The 23,412-nt window shown below is 37.0% G+C and overlaps 1 protein-coding gene across 2 annotated transcripts in view; it reads right to left on the bottom strand.

Moving 5' to 3' along the window:
* The window catches only part of LOC136262502 (uncharacterized), a 34,374-nt gene that overhangs the window by 8,251 nt on the left and 2,711 nt on the right, over positions 1-23,412 (bottom strand). Inside the window, exons 2-13 of one of the 2 annotated variants that reach the window (XM_066056807.1) lie at positions 19,723-19,888; positions 19,402-19,671; positions 19,094-19,291; positions 17,657-17,704; positions 16,381-16,461; positions 14,419-14,718; positions 12,366-12,458; positions 12,095-12,187; positions 11,437-11,529; positions 11,323-11,385; positions 8,490-8,786; positions 7,057-7,296 (exon numbers count right to left, since the gene is read on the bottom strand). In XM_066056807.1, coding sequence (XP_065912879.1) covers positions 7,057-7,296; positions 8,490-8,786; positions 11,323-11,385; positions 11,437-11,529; positions 12,095-12,187; positions 12,366-12,458; positions 14,419-14,718; positions 16,381-16,461; positions 17,657-17,704; positions 19,094-19,291; positions 19,402-19,671; positions 19,723-19,861 — 1,915 coding nt within the window. In that variant the 5' untranslated portion in view covers positions 19,862-19,888. The remainder of the gene's footprint in view (positions 1-7,056; positions 7,297-8,489; positions 8,787-11,322; positions 11,386-11,436; positions 11,530-12,094; positions 12,188-12,365; positions 12,459-14,418; positions 14,719-16,380; positions 16,462-17,656; positions 17,705-19,093; positions 19,292-19,401; positions 19,672-19,722; positions 19,889-23,412) is intronic. The other variant, XM_066056800.1, reaches the window with a different exon arrangement.

Below are 23,412 nucleotides of genomic sequence, written 5' to 3'. Positions count from 1 at the left end.
TGATATGCGGCTGATTTACACTGCTTAATCCCCAACTGATAAGTGGCCTGCTGCATGACATTCGACATAAAATTAGAGCCTTGGTCTGATTGAACCAAGGTAGGAAGACCAACCAATGAGAAAAACTTGACAAGGGATTCTACGATTTGGTGTGCTTTAATGTTGCGAAGAGGGATAGCCTCTGGAAAACGTGTAAACCTGCACACGATTGTAAGTAAGTATTGATTTCCAGATTTAGTCTTGGGCAGAGGGCCGACACAGTCTATAATAATCTCACTAAACGGTTCACTGCAAATTGGGATCGGTTTGAGAGGTGCCACAGGGATTGTTTCATTAGGTTTGCCAACCATCTGGCACACATGGCAGGACTTGCAATATTCAGAAACATCTTTTCTCAGATGTGGCCAATAAAAATGATTCAGGATTTTCGCATAAGTTTTGTTAACACCTAGGTGGCCGGCCATTGCTGACTCATGTGCTAGACTCAAAATCTCTCCCCTATACTTCTTTGGCATCACAATCTGGTGAGCAACTGTCCACTCTTCGTCAGCTGGAACATCTCGTGGTCGCCATTTTCGCATCAGTACTCCTGACTTCCAGTAAAAACACTGTCCATGTTTGCTGGCTTCATCTTCACTATTGCATACTGCGCTAATTGAGCAACTTCACCATCACTTTCCTGATCAGCTATCAGTTGACCTCGGGAGGCAGGAACATTACTAATTTCTTCTACTGGGGTAGAAACATGCTTTGCTGGTTGTCTGGAGCTGCTCTCTAACTGCTGACTGTGCTCAGTTTCTGCTGCGGTACTGGGAGCAGTACTGGACATCTCATCACCTAAGTGTCGGTCAGCTTGTGATTGAGCGCGACGTGCAGCTGCTCGTGTAACCACACACGCTGGGAATGTCTTGCCAAGTCCATCATCGGCAGAGGTTAAACACAGCACATTGCTAACGTCACTAATAACATGTGGATCAGGTTGAACTCTACCACCTGCTAGGTCGTTTCCAAGTATCAGGGAGATACCTTCGACTGGCAAAGTAGGCCTTATTCCTACTATAACCAGTCCTGACACTAATTCTGATTGGAGGAATATCTGGTGAAGTGGGACATTGATCACATCCAGCCCTATGCCTTGTATCAGTACACCAGATCCAATAGAGGTTTTCTCAGAGAGTGGCAGTGTGTTATCTACCAACAGGGACTGAGTGGCTCCAGTATCACGTAAAATTCTGACTGCAACAGTTTCTCCATCCTCTGAGAGGGACACATAACCTTCAGATACAAACGGGTGATAATCAGTCGAGGAAAGTGATTCATCACTATTCTTGACTGGAGGGACATTATGAGTGACAGGAGAATTAACTGTACTGACCAAAAGATCACCAGAGGGGTTATTTCTCTTCCGTTCCAAAGTCCAGCACTCTGAAATCACATGACCGCGACGCTTACAGAAGTTACATATGGGCCCTCCAGAGCTACCTCTAGACTGACGTGGTCTATGACCGTCTGCTGCATTACCAGCTGACTTGGGTTTTGTGGGAATACCACTATGGCTATTGCGGCTGGATGGGTCATCTTGTGGTACACTACCATGAACACTACTAGGAGCTACGAAAGAGCTTCGGTGGGTTAATGAGTAGTCATCAGCAAGGGTAGAAGCTTGTTGGAGATTGTCTGCTTTCTGCTCTTCAATGTAAGTCTTGACATTATCAGGTAAACAACTCTTAAATTCTTCAACCATCTGACGAAGTTTCTCATACTCTTTTGCTACTTCCTTTGATGTGCACCAGCGATCAAATAAAGCTTCTTTTGTGCGGGCAAATTCTGTGTATGTCTGCTTCTCATCCTTTCTACACTTCCTGAAATTTTGTCTGTAAGCTTCCGGTACAAGTTCATATGCCTTCAAAACAACCTGCTTAACATGATCGTACTGTGAACTTTGCTCAACACTTAAAGCAGAATATACTTCTCTGGCTTTGCCAGTTAGTACACTTTGTAGTAACACCATCCACACTTCCTTTGGCCATGCTAAACTTGTTGCCACTTTCTCAAAATGGAGGAAGTACTTGTCTACTTCTTTTTCTTGGAACTGTGGCACAAACCGTATATGTTTACTTACATCAAATGTTGTGGCTTCAGGGGATTTAACTGGTGTAACAACAGCTTTCTCTAATTCTTTTATCTTCAACTGCACAGACAATTCCTTCTCTCTAACCTCAAGTTCGCGTAGTTTCAGCTGGCTTTCTCTTTCCCGCTCGCGATCCTGCAATTCTAGGCGTTTAAGCTCGAGTAGGTTGTTATCCACAGTTTTCGTTGGCACGTCATCAATGGTTTCTTCAGGAACTAATTCTTCGTCGACTAGATATTCCATAACCATCTTACAAAGTTCGTCCTTTCTAGTCATGGTGGTCGTTGATAGTTTAAAGTGCGTGGCGATTTGTTGCAACTGTCCCTTCTTCAAAGTTCGAACAACTTGTAACGAAGGTTCATTAACAAAAGTGTCCAAGTTAAACTCTGCCGACATCTTGTACGAAATATTAGAATACAATAAAATAGCTCGACTTCACCGAAAACCTGTCAGTAAGAAACAAAAGAACAACAAAGAGCGACAACAATACGATGGAATACCTTTGCGGGTACCGTTAACCCGGTACCAAGGACTTTAAGTGATTGGTTAGAAATAATGGCAGACGCCTTGGTGAAGTCCACTCTTAAAGCAAAGGTGAATGACTGTCCTGCACACAAAGACAGCTGATGCAATGACTTCTTTTGTCGTCTATGTTGATTAGAAGATCGGTTCTCGGCATGTCGGCTCCCGGACAAGCCCCCAAGTTTGTTACGGTACAACGTGTTCAACTCTTAATAACGCCCAGCTCGTCCTAGGCGCATGCGTATTCAATAATACCATCACACTGATCAAGATACTCCAATAGTGCAATCACCCTATTAGATTGTTCAGCTACGACATGTACAGACCAATTTTGAAGTGATTCTTTCAAATGGTTTGCCATGTAGGGATAACAACTAATCACATTGTGATTTTTCAAAATCGCACATAACTCCTTTATTCTTTATCCAATCTATACAGTAATTTGACTATAAATGCACAAATGCACTGTAATATGTTTCTACTGTCCCCAAATGTGAATCAAGTTGACCCAAGCATGCACGAGTTATACTAATTTTTCCAAGTGGTACAAAAACAAGAAGAAAATAAGAAGACATGAAAAGCACAATGAACATCAGACAAATTTTGAAGGTGGATATCTCAATGATGGCTGGGTAGCTTCTACTCAAATTCGGAATAATATGAGGTGCCCTAGGCTACTCTGAGGGAGTTACTACAACCAAAATAATTAATTTTCAAGAAGGCACTATCAAGTTACAGATGCGTGAAAACAATATTTTCTGGTTCCTCCTGTCCTGCACAATACATGCCTGCCTGTCAAGCACTTTCACTGGCTGTACTTGGCTGCATGACGCACTATTGTGTGTCTTGATATGTAGCTACATAGCTAACTGAAGCCTGCCACAGACCAATAATTTGTTATGGTACTGTGAATAGGTATATTTCTGCGTAGTGAAACTACAGTATACAGTACAACTATCACAGTGGGCATATACGTATAGAGATGTATCCTTATCTGTATTCAAATGATAGCTTCGTAAACAAAATAGAATATAATGTTTAAAAAAATAAAAAAATTCCAATTAGTAAGAAAGCTTATGTTTAGTGAAATTTTCTGTACAAAACATTCTGCATATTACTGTAATAGTATGTCCTATACTACTAGCTGTACTGTTATAGTTTGTGAACATCATTGTATTTGTGTTGCAATTGTTTGTAATTTTTTACAATACATAATAGTACACGGTAGTAATAAGGCATCATCTGGATTATCAATGCCCCATGTTGCAAATCACTCTCACACACACACACACACACACACACACACACACACACACACACACACACACACACACACACACACACACACACACACACACACACACACACACACACACACACACACACACTATGATTATGATAGTGCGTCATGCAGCCAAGTACAGCCAGTGTGATTGCTTGACAGGCAAGTGCGTATTTTGGAGGATAGGAGGAACAAAAGAAAGTGTCGCTTTCACATATCTGCAGCTAGACAGTGGCTCAATGAAAATTTAACAATTTGGCTGTAGAAACTCTCTCAAGGAAGAGCACTTCTTATTATTCAAAATTTTGAGTTACCCACCTGCAAAATTTGTTTATGTCAGTAAGGGAATCAGTAGGCATACGTACATTATTCCAGAATAATTTCAGGGCAAAAAGAATCAGAAATTGTTCCAGAACAACAGGATGATCTTTACGAATAATTAATTAGAATTCACATATTTTTCTTGTTATAGTATTTCAGAAAATTTCATAAAGGCACATCATAAAACATTGCTAGATCAAAATCGTAAAAAAAAATCAAGATACTCTAATAGAGTAGTCACTTACCCTAATAAAACAGTCACCCAGATTTTATGTGACTGCTCTATCAGGGTATGGCGATCTTTATGCATTGCTTTTATGCATGCAAATGATTTTAGTTTCAGCTGCAGAAGAAAATCCATGTGACTTCTACTATTCCAGGAAGTACTTCAGGAAATATTTGAGAATAATTTTGAGAATACTAGGTGAATAAAAAAGAATTTCCAGAGAGAATAATAAGTAATTTAAAAAGCATAATGTACTCAAGCCAAAGAATCAGAGTTGCTATATTGCTCCCGTTCTGAGTTGTAAATGAGTTTGATCTTACTGGTGTAGTCAACAGGATATGCCACAGCACTGATATCTGGTCGAAGAGGAAACAACCTACTAGGCATACCCACAAAACTGTGGTACCACAAAATAATGTTAAAGTAAAGTTAAGAGTGGCATTAGCACATCCCATTGTTGCTGTCCTTTCACTTTCAGCAATCACAGATAGTTCAATCTAATTAGGGATCATCAAACTGAATGTAGTGGCAGAACAGATAGTCTAATTGTGCTTCCAGATTACTATGATGGTAATGACAACTTTGACACCTGAGTGAGCCAATTTGAATGTGTATCTACACTTAACAGATTGATCAATGAACAAAAGTTATCTTGGGTCGACGTCACTTTGCAGTGAAGAGTTCACATGAAATATAATTATTTCACCCAGGAGACCCATGCAGTTTACACTACAGGTAAAGAAGTCCTATGGGAGCAATTTGAAATACAGGTCCAAGTTGTTAAAATTAGAGCATGACAGAAAGTAGGAAACAGTTAATACAAAAGGCATTTCCAGGTTTAAGAAATGAGTCTCACAGACAAATTACACTAAATGCACTATGAAGCCACCTAACTCAAAAGCAAGTTTCAGGGTACATATCTTATAAACACTGGCTGGCTATAGTGCATTTAAATGACTGACTATGGCACATTTTAAACATACCATGGTTTTTAATGTGGGAGCAGCACTGCCAATTTTTTATATAAAAGCTCAGGCCCAAATCGATTGTGGAAATTTATTAATAGTCATGATATGAAAGCCATGCATTCAATTTTACATCCTACAGCACTCAGATGGAGGTGTTTTAAGGTGAGACCTAATACTATAGCATATTCAAAAGTGGTTAGCTGCATTTTAGAATATGGACCACGTCCACTTTTCAAGTAACACAAGATAACCACTCACCTGCAGCCCTCGAGCTTGGAGTCCTAATCACATTACGAGAAGCAATATTGGGAACATTTTGATGTTGTGTTACTTCTAAAAACCTGCAGCTGGCACCCAGTCAACATTAACCTTTGTTTAATCAACCATATACAGGTATTATGCACCTGTAGCTAGTAACATTTAATATACTATGGCATTATGTAATTTAATTAATTTGCTTTGTAATACAGTCATGTAATCCACACAACAATTTGTAATTCTGTGTATGTCATAATTCATTAAAACTAATATTATTTCCATGCAACAATGTAGTGAAGCATCTACTCAATTATTTTATACTTTTCTACCACATTTTCTTATGAAAGTTCACCAGACAAAGCCACCGGCTGCTTTTAACATTTTTTTTGCTCATATCATTGGGTGTGGACAGGCATACATCAAGCACACACACACACACATGCACACATATTTTTACTAATACGATTACAATAACCAGGCATTCTCCCTGCAGTTAGCCTTCTGCCAGCTGTGGAGTGCATGCATGCCTGATTAATGTATATTTAAGGCGTGGTCATTTTACCATAAATTTTCCACATACTTTCCGAGTTCGCTAAGTCAAAAATGTATTACGGCTAATGGAGAAAATGAACGTTTCGGTTAACTTTAGCAAGCAAGAGTTAGCCAGCCTTCAGAACAGAAAGTATGTTATAGAGAAAGGCTCGAGCTATAACTTATCCAGCGTGTAAGGTGAAGGCTGAATGAGAAGATGATTTTCTCTCAATCTCGGGTTTTTGGAAAGCGATAAAACTCGCTGAAAACATTCTTTGTAAGACTTTGCTACTACTTAGAATGATAGACTGGATGAGTTTAACTCACCTTGTACCTTTGAAGAATCAAAAACGTTTGTCAAAGTATTTTTAAAAATGGGTTTTTTGTTGACTTCTTGACCAACATTGTAATCATGTGTAAAACAGAAAGTCGTGTTTGCTCGTTTACACAAGGGACACGCCCTAAATAGGCAACCCGTCTATATGTTAAGTATATGTCTACATTTTAGCTTTGCATCACAGGTAGGCCATGTATAGAGTGATACCTGTGAGGCACTAAGCATTAAGGAAATTACATTTTTTAAGAATACTACAGAACAGTCTAATAAAGCAATCATGCTATTCTTATTCTTATATTATTATTCTTGCAGTAAAGTAGTCATTTGTGCTTGTGTGTGCCTTGCCTATTAGCTGTGTACTAGAGCACAAACTTCAAATATAATTTTCAGTTTGCATACAACTTAATTTGAACACAACACTACTGTGACATGTGATTGCGAATCAATATACATGTACTACATACACACACGCGCACACACCTGATGGCTGATTTGCTGCAGTAAGTACATGAGTACTGCTAACAGCTCTGTCTTCTGATGCAGAAGCCTTAGTCAATGTCCCAGAAACTGGGTTAGTAACAGGAGAACTTTCAAGACCATGAACATTAGGTGATTGTTGAAAACCTGTGGTGTGAACAGCATTACTGGTATGGTTAGGCAGTGATGGTACAGGAGCTGGTTGAGGATCTGGAGTTATTGAACTAGCAGCTTCTAGCAAATCTGATAAAAGAAATATATACAAAGTAAATTTATGCTGCATCAATAATGCACCAATGTATTCTGTACATACTGTACAAACATACATACTGTTACAGTACAGACATACATACACTGTACATATATACACACTCACACACACACACACACACTCACACACACACACACACACACACACACACACACACACACACACACACACACACACACACACACACACACACACACACACACACACACCGGTCTGACAGAGCTAGTCTTATAGTCCGTCCAATTGGCACAATTCGATATACTGTATCATAACTTGTGGTGTAAAAATAAGGCAGCAACGTTGAACTTAGCCAGCTTCAAGCTGTTGCATAGCACTAACATGTGTAAATGTTTCAAGTAGATTCAATCAATGTATGGAAGTTATGGGTTATCAAACTTGGATATTTGGAAAGGCTATAAGACTGGTTTTATAAACATTATAAATTATGCACAGATACAGTACAGTGTTTGCAGTGAACCGCACTTATAGGGACCCCCAGCACCCATAAAATCCACAACTCTATAAGTTTTAATAGAGCATCCAATCATTGTTACAGAAGTTACAACTACCATAAGAGAACAATCATTTGGCTTGGTTGAATGAAATTCCAGATAACTCAATGGTGGATCCAGCATGAGGTATTCTAGGCAAATGTCCCCCCCTCCCCCTATTTCCTTTTAGAAGGGCTATATCATTTGATATGCCAAATCAGTTTATTGTTCAAAAATTAACATATACTTTTAGTTTGAAAGGCAGACATATCTCCTCCCTTTACTGCAAAACAACACTCAAACTGACACCCAGCACCTTCATGCACAGTAAGCACTTCTAAAAATAATTGTTGTTTGGCAGATGTTTAAGCCATCAACAGCTTTTGTAACTGCTTTAAAAACTGTACAATGGCATAAATGGTAAAATTCAACAGTGAATGCTACTGAAAGCTGAGTGTTTGTTACCATCAACCATAACTACAGTACCTGTAGCTATTATACTATGTAGCTGCTCAGAGTGGCCTCCCCATTTTAATGGTGTGGATCTGAGCTTGCTTGTGCCCCCACTCTTTGCCAGCTCCTGGATCCACCCTTGTAACTGGTGCCCAAATACAGTATATATCTGAGTTTCAACTGTACAAGCATGAAGTTAACATCACTGTGTTGTGTAATACCATTTCGTATGCTTTGAATGGCTTTCCTAGAGTTTTCACTCTCAACTAAACACTCCAAGATGTCACAAAAATCCAATCCAGTGGTATCCACTCTAGTTCTTGCCATCAGTATGCATATGATTGTTTCATTGATCTTTTTAGTAGATGAGAATGCTCCCACATGATTGAGAACACCATCAGGTAGCTTCAATATTTGCTGACTGTCCATTTGCATCAATTTGTAAATAGTTTTTCTTGTGTCTTGTGGTAGGCATTGAGATAATTTTATGTAGTTCCTCTTTAGCACAGGTGAAACTTCTGCATATATAACATAGGTCATAATAATGTACAATTACAGTAAATCAGGTTCCAATTACAGTGGAACCTCTGTTAGACCCTTTTGTGGTGAATTTTGGAGGGGTCCAAGTTATGCTTAGACCTTTTTCATGTTTAAGAGGGCAGAAGTATACTAACACTGGCAGCACTGGCAACATGTCACCACCTGAGATTTAATTTAATTTTAAACCTGTGGCAACAGTCAAGGGGGCTTGTTTCTATTGTCAACGGTTTCAAGGTATAACAACTGCAAGCATGTAGGATCCAAATACAGGAAGTTAGATGTTGGACCACTTGGTATCTATGTAATTATTTTAGTAATCCTTAAACTCTGTAGTAGTGCCTTCGTTTCGTTCAGGCACCATGGCAATGATGACAAACGGCCTTCAAGTTACTAGAGTACATAGATCCATGTGGTCTGAAGTTTATTACTTATATTTGAACTTCTGGGGATTAGAAATATCGTGTTAATTGCAGAGATATAATTCTATGCATTTCAGTTCAGGAGACTGCTAGAGAAAGTACGTATAAGAAAAATCCATGACTCTGAAGCTTTGTGCAAATCATTTTAAAACAATGTTTTTAACACTGAGGCAAACAATGAGTAGACAGATACTCTAATGAAATACTCATTTTTGGCATTCAGTTAACAGGGACCATCTGCAGCTCATCATACAGTATGAAAGTACTGTACATTAGGGATCATGAAGGTTTGGGCTTCTCTGACCAAAAATACCACCCTAAAGCCAGCCTCACAATACCTTCATGATGCATTAGCAGTATTGGTTGGTAAGTTATAACCAAGCCCAAAATTTCCTTCAGTACAACCTGAAACACTTCCAAAAAGTTGCTACATTTAGTGGGATTTTCTACTGACCAACTGCCTGACTGATGCCTTCAGACAAACGTAACTTGATAACGGCTAAGGTTACGTGCTTGATTTTTCACTGTTCATTGTCACTTTGGTGCTTTTTGGCATACCGCATTACGTACAATGCATGCTTAATGGACTTACCTGTGTCCTCCTTTGTGTCCCATTTATCTTTGCTGACAGTACAAGGTGTCAATGCACCATAGTGCCATGTGATGGCTTCCCTACTTTTGACAGGAATCGTCCGAGTTTTCCATTGTGACTGATTGATTGTAGAGGACCTTGTCCTTGTTTGTAATGCTATGTAATGGGCTGAACATAGCTGAAAATGAAGCATATAGTAGCCACTTTGCTATTTCTAGTAATTGATAGTTGGGGTGCATATTAATTTAAAAACCTCCAGGATGAGTAGCAGCTTCTACGTATGCTTTGCTCAAGCACTAAAACACACTCCTCTTTCAATTAGTAATTTATTGCTTTTATAAGCTATGCATACTGTGTATTGGGAACTATGAATATACATTTGTAAATATTTGTTGCTTTTTTCCCATCATAATTATGTTATTGTAAAAAAAATTAAATCTTTTGAAATGTTCACTGAAAAGTTTTTAACCTTCTCATTCATTTAGCAGGCCTATACAGTAGCTGTCCAACCCTCCTTGCATTATCACAATTTCGTGCTTTAACTAGCTTTAGTTCATACGGCAAGTGGGAACAATTATACTGAGGTTTGTTTTAGTGTTCGTATCACACAATGATCATGTGAGGCATGAGCATAATCGCATTGCTGTACCATAAGATGCAAAGTAGTAGGTGACAGTGGAAGGAAACTAGCATCACTCAAGCAAAATGGGGTAAATAGTCTACTTTAGCCTATTCACTATGGTGTGCCTTCGTCTCACCCCCAGATCAGGTATCACATCAATTGTTGTTGTTTGTGCCTTTTTCTTACCCTCAGTTTTGTGAAACTTACTCGCTTCTCTGCCACAAATCGTCCATCCATGCAATATGTCACAGTTATTTAGTCAGTCAACATGTACAGTAATAATTTAACAATCAAGTCTACACCTGATTGTAGGTGAGTGCCCGATTACTAAAATCACTTTACATGATATTATATCGCTTCTCGTGAATAAGGCTATTCACAAATGTTTTCTTCTGCAAATCATTCCCAATAATATGGTAATAGGTGACATTTTATGACAAAAAACTATATGACCATGCAAAAGTGATGTGATGGTTCAGCTTTTTTGGGGTGTGACATTTTGTTTCTACTACTATATACAGTACTAACCAGAGGGGGTTGATCACCCATCGTCAAACATCTTGTGATCTCAAAGAATTATACTTCAAACCATTCAACCTGAACAACTCAGTATTGATATAAAGTATTCCGATGCATGAATTGACATTGACACATTTTGGTATCAAGAGCCCTTCTTTCAGCTACCTAACACATTTTGTAGCTTTCCTAGCTATAAGAAACTACCTCTTGAGAATGAGACATAATAATGATATCAATTCCAAGTCCCATGTATTGCTACACAACCACACGTAGTAGTACATAATATGGCAATGACACGTGATCAACCTTAACTGTACAATTAACAAAACACAATTGTGATTCTTTTAAGCTACAGTATGTACCTTTTGAGTTTGGATCCAAAGAAGCATTGGAGAAAATCATGTGGTAGAATGGATTGCACTGATCTGAAAGGTTGAATAAGATGCATGCCATTTGTTATTTATTAATTCACTTACTGTGTAATGCTGAGTCATCTTGCTGGTCACTTGATAATGGTAACTCAACAACACTAGCAGTATGAGATGAAGACTGAACTTTCTCCTGAACTCCTACAGTGCAATGCCACCAGTATATTAATATAGTTCAACTATTATACTAAAGTTAAGATTTTAGCTTAACAAACTTCCTTTGCCAGACTCCATGGAGAACTGCACAAGTGGTCTGCAGCACTGGCTAATAAGAATATTGTGCACCATTCTAGAAATTTAGAAACCTTTCTGTAGGTTGTTAAACCAACTGTTAATCCTAAGACTATGTACAGCACAGGCAGGCAGCTACCAAGTATATATCTTCTACAGTGTACAGTACCATAGTGGCTGCTAACCTCTCACTAACTCTACAATTCCTATTAACTAATCACTACACAATAGCACTAAACATTACAACCTTGAGGAAAAATCAACACCATAAAAGGTGATGATATGTCTGCAGTAGTCACAGAGACCACTAAAATTCCTAAAATTGTACTTAATTTCATGGCATCAGCCAGATGTCAAGATATTGAGATTTTAAAAATGCAGAATGAACTTCAACTATTATATTGTCATCTAGTGAGAAAGATGTGTCTTTTGCTGATAAATACTGTGCAGTCAATAAATAATACAATTCACTTACTGTGTAATGTTGAGTCATCATCCTGTTTACTTGATAATGGTAACTTGACAACACTAGCAGTATTCAGTGACAACTGACCATTTGCCTGAACTCCTATAGTGCAATGTATACCACAAGCATAAGTTAAACTATTTAAAATTGACTATTTCATGGCATCAGCCAGATCTTGAATTTAAAGTTACAAAATGAACTCCAAATACATATAGCATTACTGTGAAAGATTTGCCTTTTTCTATAATGTGCGATCAAGAATAATGTGCATTTCACTTACTGTGCAATGGTGACTCATCTTGCTTGTCACTTGATGATGGTAACTCAACAAGACTGGCAGTATGGGATGACAATTGAGTACTTTCCTGAACTCCTACCATGCAATACAACAACAAAAAGTTCAACTACAAATTTTAAGATTTTTGCTTTTACAAATGTGACCGGGCCTGCAAAAAGAGAGCATGTGGGCACAAACTACAGCCCGTCACTCTACAGGTAATATTTCAGTACTGGAACAGAATATTTGCATTCTGTAACTTGCATCATAAAGACAATTACATGTTTACTAAGAGCTGAAAATTACATTGCCATAGCATAATGATACAAAAAGGTATGAGTGATGAACGTTTGAAAAAGTAGGCAAAACTCATGTGCCTACATGTCCTATTTTTGCAGGCTCAGTCACAAATATCCTTTCCCAGACCATGTAGAGATTACAAGTAGACTGAGACCTTGATAGAGCACTAGTCAATGTGGAGATGATCAAATCTGGTGGATTAGCTCTGTAACGTTGCTAAATTCTTTTCTGTAAAAATTGCTCACCAATGTTGGTAGTTCTAATCCTTAAGGTCACACAAATTTATTTCACCTTTTTTAAAACATGAAGGCTATGTGACATAGTTTGTGATCTTCCATTATGAAGATGATAATACTGTAACAGTAAGCCATGCTGCAATATTATTAACACCTTGACTGACTGTAAAGCTGTTGGCCTGTTAAGTCATACAAGGATAAATAAACTATAGTGTTTACGCACTGTTTATACTGGCAAAGGAATAGCCATAGCTCTCTCATCGCAGTATGCTGCTGTCTAGCTAGGGTTAATGCGCTTGACAATACATTAAAAGGGTAAAGGCCTGGCTGGGTGCTTGAAATATACGCTGATCATTGAAGGAGTACCATGAAAAAATATGTTTGGGCAATACTACACTACATAATATAGTACATGCTACACTGTATGAAGATCTTGCTCATGCACATCCTGACAAATTGGCTATCAGCTTGTATATACACCTTGTAAATAGTTTGAAATCATTTGTTACCCAGCTGATCCTATGAAAGCAAGCAGTAGAACTTCATTGTAATTGACATTGGGATCGGGAGTTTTTTCCTGCAATGGTGAGCCATTCCTTTTTCAGAGGTACGTAAAAATGTATGGTGTAATACCTGAATTTTTATACTTATTATGAAAGGTTTGACATTATTTCCTTTATTCTGAGAGTTTATTAAGAGATGTTTCACTGTAATGCTGGGATGTTGATGATTTATCTTGAAATCCAAACACAATAACATGCACCACCTCTACAGTATCAGGAGCAAGGAAGATAGTAATATAAGAGATATTTAAGTAGTGCAAATCTGTACTAGGTGAGTTGTGAGTGATAATTAGTAAACACTTTCATGGGCACAAAGATTTTGAAACTTTGATAAGTACAACAGAGGAATACCACAATGTTTGTATCAACAAATCAGTATGCAACAGTTCATCATTTCTTACTAAAGTGTTGCTTGGCTTAACTGAGTTTAGCCCAAAACATCCTTGTAACTAAATAACATTTGTCCCAATTTCTGTTCTATGTCCTGTGTAATTAAGTTTCATGGGGAATGAACCACTAGAAGCCAAGTTGTAGCCTTCTGGTAGGAGCTACGCCATTAAAATTTCCCAATTTTTTGTCCAGCAGAAGATACGCAGTTACACGCTTTAGTATAATTTTATCACATAAAAGATGAGCCATGGGCAGTGCTTTAAGTATTATATTAAGACTTACAGTACTGTATGATACAGTAGCTGCAGATATAGATGACTCCCTTGTTTCATTGCTTTTCATTTCTGTGATCCCTACTCAAATTTAAAATTTCTAACTGTTTTCCTTACACCTGTAATAATTATCATACACATCTAAGTTATATTTACTCATCTAACAGTTGGAGCAACTATTGCTGTTATAGTAACAGTGGGCTGGATTTCTTTAGCCACTAGTCTAATGCTGCTGTACATAATCCGGTGGTTTTTTTTAGTGAACATAATACTGTATATATTGTGTCCAGCTTACCAAACAATACTTCTCGCACACAGCCAGCCAGTTCAGGCTCAACCAAACTATCCATCATGTTGCACAATTCAACTAGACTACCACCATTTCCATTGTAACATAATTGTATTACAAGGAATGTTACAATCTTCTCATTAACCAGTTGAACTTCACATGATGGTGATGATATTATGGTACCCAGTTGTTGGTAATCCTCAGTAGATAACTGAGGTAAGCTTTTCAGCTTGACCATTGTAGTCTGATAATCATCAGGTAAAATATTGCAAAGCAGAGGAAATGTATTTTCCAGCAACTCTTGGTCTACAAAGATTATAGTTAGACTAACTGATACGGTTTAAGCAAACCCATGGCTTCATACAGTACATATCATACAGTACAATAGTACTGTATAGTAGGGACCACAAAGGAGTAGGCGTGGCCCACATAATAAAAAAAACCAGCCTCAATTTCCCTAACAATGATGAGGCAGTATTGGTTACATAAAACTAAGCCCAAACAAGCTTTTTCGACCCGAAACGCTTTCAACAAGTTGCTACGGAATTTTTAAAACAATTATTTAATGGAATTTTCTACTGACTGCCTGACTGCCTGACTGAGAGATGCCTTAGATAAGCGTAACTGGATAATAGCTAAAGCTACAGGCTCAATTTTTTCACTGTTCAACGTCGCTTCTGCCCAAGAGGTGCCTTTTGGCATACCGCAGTACATACAATGCATTCTTCATGGACTTACCAGTGTCCTCCTTTGTGTCCCATTAATCTATGCTGACAGCGAAAAGTGTCAATTTGGAGATAGCACATGATGGCTTCCCTTCGTAACGGAAATCGTCCGTATTTTTCATAGTGGCTGTTTTGATTGCAGAGGTGCTTTTTGGACAGTTCTCAATTTGTACTGCTGTATAACCGGTTGAACACAGCCGACAACAAAGCGTAATGGATACTTCACTTTTCAGATGATAATGGATATAACTGGAGTGCGCAGCACCATTTCTTTTGGTATGCATGGCAGTTCTAGATCCGAAATGCTGTGTAACGAGTGGAACATAGCTGATAACAAAGCATAATGGATACTTCACTTTTCGGACAATAATTGATTTAGCTGGGGCACACGGCACCATTTCAGATGCGGTATGCACAGGTTCACCAGTAATAATAATAATATTTACAAAAAAAGTTTACAAACAAGTACACAGAAAAAATTGGATTTTTCAACTTGGATTTTTCAACAATAGCACATCATCAATAAAAATACTAAAACAAGCGCACGATATTAAATCACAGTGAAACAGTAAGAAGTACTATATCCCTACTACAAATTTCATTATTGTATCTTGAGCACAGTAGGGATATAACACTTCTTATTGTTTTATTGTGATTTAATATCGTGCGCTACTCCAGCTTGTTTCAGTACTTTTATTGATGTGCTATTGTCCCTGCTCTAGTTGAAAATTTCAAATTTTTCTGTGTACTTGTGTATATTATATCTGGAGTGCACATTATGATGCAGGTTTGCACCATTTATGTATGCCAGTATAATTTCAAGCATTAATAGGCTAGCAAAAGCATTGAGCACCACGCCAGCATAATCATATAGACAATTGTAAAATTGTAATTGAAATGTGCATGCCAAATTGGAGCAAATAATGAACACAATAGACATTACCACTGTCTTAATGTAATTCATTGTTTCTTGGCTGATTACTTGCATTTCACAAAACAATGTTCTACTAGAGCAGTTACTATACTCTAATACAACAGTCAGAAAGCACTGACACACTCCAATAAAACAGTCAGCTCTTGAGCATAATGTTTGTTTTATAAACATAATGTTGAGCATAAATATAAGTTTGCATGATTTAGAGCATTGCTGACATTCATAATGGACTACAGTATTTTCAAAGTATCATTGGCTCAAGCCTAGTATGCTGTATGGCTAATAACTGAAATTGTTATTCCATATTACCTGATGTTTCCATGAAAAATGACAAGTCTAAATTTGGTGGCATAACCTTTAGTTGCACTCTAATCATTTTCTCTAGATAACCTGTAAAATATAAGTGGCACATGAAAAATTGTTTCTGAAGTTTGTATATTTTTCCACATTAAATTTTACCATTATAATACTCAAAATTTTTAACTTGTAGTTAGTGAGACCATAGATAATAGACATCTTATAAGTGAGACTGAGTTTCTATTCCAGATGAATGATTTGCTATGCAAGAAACAGACTAGGGCAGAAATTATAGTATTATTATGTGAAAATGCAAACACCTTTTTAATTTGGCACAAGACGTTTTGCTATGATGAATGTGTAGATCATGAAGTAAAGAACCCATGACTACCATACTGTACTTTGACAAATAAAAGAAATGACTGCCTACCGTATATTAAGTAATTTTCAAATTTTCAGAAGGCTCTTCTCTTCAAAAATAAATTCCCAAGAACTGTTCTTCTTCGAAAATAAATTCCCACAATTAAAAGTAGCTTGCTTTCACATGATCAAATGTTTTGGCATGGACGCTCGTATTTTAGTTCACTATTAGTGATTGTAATGGCTAAACACATTCATTACTGCATCAATAGCCACTGATCCAGAACCGCCATTGTTGGGAATTGACGCTCTTTGATGCAATTCTAGCATAGGCATGATTGAGCTGCTCCACTCCACTAAGGATTCTCTCTAGTGTGGGGATTATTCCATCAGCTTGCTGGAACACATGTATGCGTATCTTTCATAATTAATTTTATGACATGAATTTTTGTTTATTTGAAATCCACCTGTACAGTGATACGTACTTTGATATATGCACTCTTTGATATTCAGATTTTGTATTTTCTGCAAAATTTTCTGCTTCAAAAATAACCCGCTAGCTATATATACAGTAATCAATAGTGTATGCATAATTGCAACAGTATGACATAGCCCCACATTCAACATACATACATTAAGTATATGTGTGTATAATTATACACAACACAGCATTAGCTAATAAGAGATATGTAAAGCTACACTATAATACTCTTGATTGTAAGTTTAATGTTAAGTAACCAGCTGCAGTGATGAAAGGCATACTAATTTTAGTATGGTGAACTCTGTACCCTGTATTCAAGCAAGTTACATACTTTTTTGTCATCTACTGTGACATACAAATCATAAAAGATGCAATTTTACAGAGTTGGGTGTGTTTTTTTACAATGGTGTGTAAATTGTTTATTTACATAAAAGTTAGCAAACTTACCAGTGGTTTCTGCTGCAAGGTTAGCACCTGGATTGAAGTTTTCTTGACCTGAAGAATAAAAAGAGCTGAATAAGCAACAGCCTATTCTATTCATAGTTGTATTTCTATTAGTGTATGCTTGAATGTCTTATTTAAGTATGACTAGCAATACCACCTTGAAATACCAGTGTAGCTATGTGCTGATTTTGCTGCACATCAGAACTCAGTGAGAGTGACATATTGATAAATATGTTTGTCAGCATATCTATGAACTTAATTACCACAAAACTATGTAAATCTAGATAATAATTTGGAATCTGTTATACAGTACACATGTTAATCAATGCACTTTATATGCACAAGTACAGAGAAAATTTGGGAATTTTAAGTGCAATTAGGGATCATAGATATAAGAAGTAGTGAAACAAAGGAGGTCGCTAACACCTGAAGACTATACTAGTGGACATTTAATCCCTAATTCAGTCTATACCCATAGGGATTAGATGTCTACTAGTATATCTGCAGGTGTAGGTGACCTCCCTTGTTTCACATCTATAATCCGTAATTGAACTTATTTTCCTTCTGCTTGTTTGTTTAATATTATTTTTGTAACACAATAATTATGACTGGTGAACCAGTACATACTACATCAGAAGCAAAAATGGTGCAATTCTTAATGCTTTCAACTAATTACACACCCGACCAACTATCAATGAATACTGTGACCATTACACTTCATTTTCAGCTATGTTCAGCTTTTTACACAGTGTCAGAAATGAAGATGTCACTATGGAAAAAATAGATAATATTCATAGGGAAGCCACATGCACCATGAATTGACACCTTGAACTGTTTGAAGTGACATCTAACAGTGAAAAAATCAAGCCTGTAGCCTTAGCCATTGTTGAGTTTATGATGAATAAATTGCTACAGAATTTTACAACATGTTAAACAGGACAATCTACTGACTGACTGACTGACTAACTGTCACCCGCCCGCCTGGTGCCTTCAGACAAAACACTTTTGGCTGCTCTAAAGACATTGCATTATTTTCGGGCTTGACTTTACCAAACCAATACTGCCAAGGTACAATGAAGATACTGTAAGGCTGGTTTCTGGTCAATATTTTTGTGAAAAGAGCAAATCTCCATGATCCCTACTGGTTTAAGGAAAATAAGTCAATTCAGGAGATAATAAGCTTGCTACAAACAACTAATTTACTTACAGCACCATAAGAACAGTTTAGTTCATCTTGCATTGAGCATGCACCATTGAATTATTTCGTAGTGGTACAACAAGTGTTTATTCTGCACAATGAATTACACAAATTTCAACCTTCTATTATCTCCCTGTTACATACAAAGCTGGGAAAAGTGTATAAAATATGTGAGACAGCTATATGTTTGCATCGTGTCTAACAGACCCTATTATTTACTGTAAACTCTTGTTTACACTTACTAGTAGCTGCAGTTACATTCAAACGTCTCCTCCTGGGATGGCAACATTTGTCTGCTTTGCAATCTGATATCTCAGCAGAAAATATTTGATCAATTTTATCATCATCTGCATAACACTCTGATTGGATTGCACGGCTGGAAGTAACATGTTTTGTTAGCTGTTGTCTCTTATTCTGCAGTTGAGTTTTATGGACGTTTGCTGTGGTGGATCAAATAGGAAAAAAATATATTATTATAAATAGCTACATGCAAACGTGCAAACATTTTTATTGCATACTGTATTAGTATGACTTATGATAATAATTGTACCTGAATTCAACTTATCTGGAAGAGTTTCTGCCACTGATATACTGTTAAGCAAGGACCGTAGTTGCTCATAATCTTTTATTTTATTTAACTGAAGCAATAGAAGGTTGATAATTCTCTGGCACCTGATTCTCAAGCTTTCTCCATTGACAATGAAATTTTCCACATCATTAGAAATTTCTAGATGTTGTTTAAGAATTTTGATGGTCAGTTTACAGTTAGGTATCAAACTCTGATACAACAAGTTGTAGTATCTGATCAAAAATGAAAACTCTGTTAAAGATAATAATTCTACAATTAATAGATTAATATTTGCTATCATACCAGGATTCCTAGTAATCACATCAAAGACTTGTAAACAGTTGAGGTCAAGAGAATGATTGCTGGATCTGTTATAACAAGTCTTCCTGTTTCTGTTTCCACTGATGACCTCACAAGAAATTATTTTCTGTTCATCATTCATCCTGAAATTGCAGTGTACATAAAATCACTAGAACAAAGAGTCAAAAGAGGCCTGAATAATATTATAACAGTATGCTTTCATGTGCTATGTACTAACTAATGAAAAGTGATACACAACCTTTACAAATTTTGTTGCAGTGACAAGCAGCTATATACCGTAAATCCCCAGTTTTGCACTGTACCCTCTAATATACGTACACATGCGTACATGATACAGAACATCTACCTACCACTAATATTTGATCTGTTGTGCTAATAGCTATTGATTTTATATCATCAGACAAAAACACATACAGTATTTACATGAATGGATGAAATTTTGTTATAGTTTCAAGATAATATATGGCTAAATACAGTATACATATCTCTTACTGTATGTAACCAATTGAAGTACATCAAAGTCTAATCTTCAAAAATTCCAATGAATTTAACAAGTATTGATGTGTAGTAGAGCACTAGTGTGTCTCTTTCCACACAGGTCATGTGAAATTAACGTGAGTGTCATGTATAAATGTACATATTATTCAGACAGATGATGAGCCAAAATTGCGTGTACAATAACTATCTATTTATTAATCACTGCCTTAGTTACAGGCTATTGGCTGATAATTTTCTAACTGTTTCCTCTTAATTATAGGTAGCAATGTTTCCTGAGAAATAGTTGAATTGCCCCTTAGCAGGAAAACAATTTGTGGCAAGACATACAGGTACAATAGACATAACTTATGCTATTGGATAGTTCAGTGAAAACTTTCCCTGCAGCTGTGGTCATAGCTAAGAAGAGTGTAAAACTCGGTAGTAAAATAAAATAAAAACTAGTCAACTTTTCTTCTCTAGTCAGAAGGTGCTAGTCACAGTAAAATAGCCAATAATCATCCTGTTTTTGCAGATCATGACAGCAATCAAATTCCTACAGTAATCTGAAAGATATACACTTAACAGATTAAGCTATAAGCTATGTAAGAGAAACACAGTGTGTTACTGAGAAAAGCCATTGGATTCCTTGTAGGTAAAACACTGTAAACTCAATGTTCTGGTATCACACCTATGCTCTGACACCTATGTATTTTGATATATATTAAATAAAATTATAATGTGAAATATGTATTATAGCATTGTGGCTACTCATCCGGCTCTGTGAATTTAAGGTGTCCTACAGACCTTCAGCACTTGTGCTGTAAAGCCTTAATAAATAAGCTAATGTCCATTTGGTTCCACAAGGGGTACTTTGAGTTAATAAGTCACTCTCCAGAGTTCCTATGGATATATTCTTGAAATTGACAAGGAGAAAACATCCTGACTGCCTGGAAGACGTCTGTAAGTGTTCAAGCATTAATCGAATGGCTGCAAGTTCAAGGCTGCCCAGGTCCAGTCATGAATTTTTTTCTTCTTTCTTCACCTTTTCAAACACACTTTATGTAACAACTTTAACAGGCTATAGGACCAGGTGTCCTACAGATCTTGTAAAGACTTAAAAAAAAACAAAAAAAACTAGTACTTAGTAGTGGAGCAGCTAAGCAAAAAAAAATCGTTCACTTTTTAATAAAAAGTGCCAAACTTGGTACATTTGTTTAATTCACACTATTTCATATTAGATATGGTGTCATTAAAATTACGCATCTGAGTAGATGAGCAAAGGATAGTCATATGGGACCGGATATGTGAAAAGGGGTCTTCCACATACATACAATCCTATGCACTCAGAAGAGCATAACTTAGTGCTCAAGTAGCATAATTGTGTCATCAAAGTTTGCAAATTTGGTGTGTGTGGTCACATGACTAAGAGCCGATCAAGGGAGGCATCCATCCAGGTCATTAGCTAGGAATGTTAAGGAGCATGTAGGGTCATTGTATATGGAGCCATATATGTGTAATATATTATTTCTACTGGATTGTGCCTGTACTTTTAACACTGAAATATTGGCTTCATTAGAAGTGTTTAAAAACAGGTTATTTTAACACATTTTGAAAGATTTTCTGATTGCACCTGTAAACTTGAAATCCATTCATGCGAGTTAAGTAAAAACAAAGATTTTGAATGTGTAACTGTTGTTCTGTGGATGTCAAGTTGTATGTATATGCCTACATGGACATGTTCAAGCTCTTATGCATGTATACAGCACATCTGTCATCAAACAACCGTGCATGTACATGTTTGTACACACATGGCACTTTGCATTTTCAAGAACTTGGAAAATCGCAACAGTATTATATACTATGCAAATATGGCTGTCTTAAATTTAACTTATTAACACAAAATAGTTCAACTTTGTGAAAACTGAAATGCCTTCCTGATATAAAACATTTTGGTGTCGTATGGGAAATCAGCATGTAAAGCAAGTTGGAGAAAAAGTTGGGTGTATTTGCCAAATTCCCAAACGTTTTGTCACACCAAGCTAGCTATGGCAAAGATTTTGTTATCTAAAATACTGATATAACCAGATGTAACTGTCAAACTGTATACTCACTCTAGACGCATTCCAAACATTAACTTTGGTCTATGGCAGCTGCTGTTTTAAATGAGAAGAGAAAAGGTTCTGAAGTTAACTGTGGTAACACTATCAACCATATTGCTGCAGCAGCTTGAGTTTTACTTGTGCTCTCTAACAATTCACATGCAGCAAAAGAAATAAAAAGTGGAATACAACAAGTAACTGATACATAGCTACGAACATGCATGCTTTATTACAGTTATGATATTATTACATTACTGGTGACTATATGCACCCACAATAACCAGCTGTCATGTTATATACATAATATATTCACAGAGATAACAGCCACAGCACTGCATATTTCACATTTAATAAATATTATTATTATTGTTCAAACAGGTGTGATATGGGAGCATTAAGCACATTATTTAATTACATGTAATTGTGTACAAGGAATCCATTGACTATTCTCAGTAATACAACATGTTTCCTTTAGTTAATTAATTTTGTTAAGTGAAAAGCTTCAGATTACTGTAGCTACAAATTCCCCATACACAGTGACATTTACGATACTGTTGTCAGAAGCCTTAAAGATTACATACTTTGCAAGATGCATTGTGAGTAGAAGTGAAAAGGTAGCAATAAAAAAGCAACTTTTTAAGATTTGAAATGGGCATTTACTTATTATAAGTCTAAAAGAAATCTCGTCACATATTTCAGAGATGAAAACTTCATAGCCATCCATAGTACAGTACATACCATGTTCATGACCTATTTAGAAGGTGAGTGTGCGGTGTACAGTATGCAGTGTGTGTGTGTGCTTGTGTGTGTGCTTGTGTGTGTGCGTGTATGTGTGTGTGTATGTGTGTGTGTGTACACGCAAGTGTGTATGTGTGTGTAGACATGGGTGCCCATCCATACCTTCACTTGTGAGACATGGCACAGCCTCCTGTAGTTTACTATTCCTGCCCCTGGAGGATTTGCCTCTGCTGACTTGTAGTGCCTAAGTAGTGCACAGGTGTCCCAATGCCGATTCACTGGGTAGGTGCCAGCACAACAGCCGAGGGCTTTGCTTAATTTGCTTTGCTGCTGAATGAGTGTGTCTGTCTGTCTGTCT

Source organism: Dysidea avara, chromosome 1 (genome assembly GCF_963678975.1).
Source record: "Dysidea avara chromosome 1, odDysAvar1.4, whole genome shotgun sequence".
NCBI classification, from domain to species: Eukaryota; Metazoa; Porifera; class Demospongiae; order Dictyoceratida; family Dysideidae; genus Dysidea; species Dysidea avara.
Note: the sequence above shows the minus strand (reverse complement) of the source record. Positions and strands in the feature narration are given on the sequence as shown.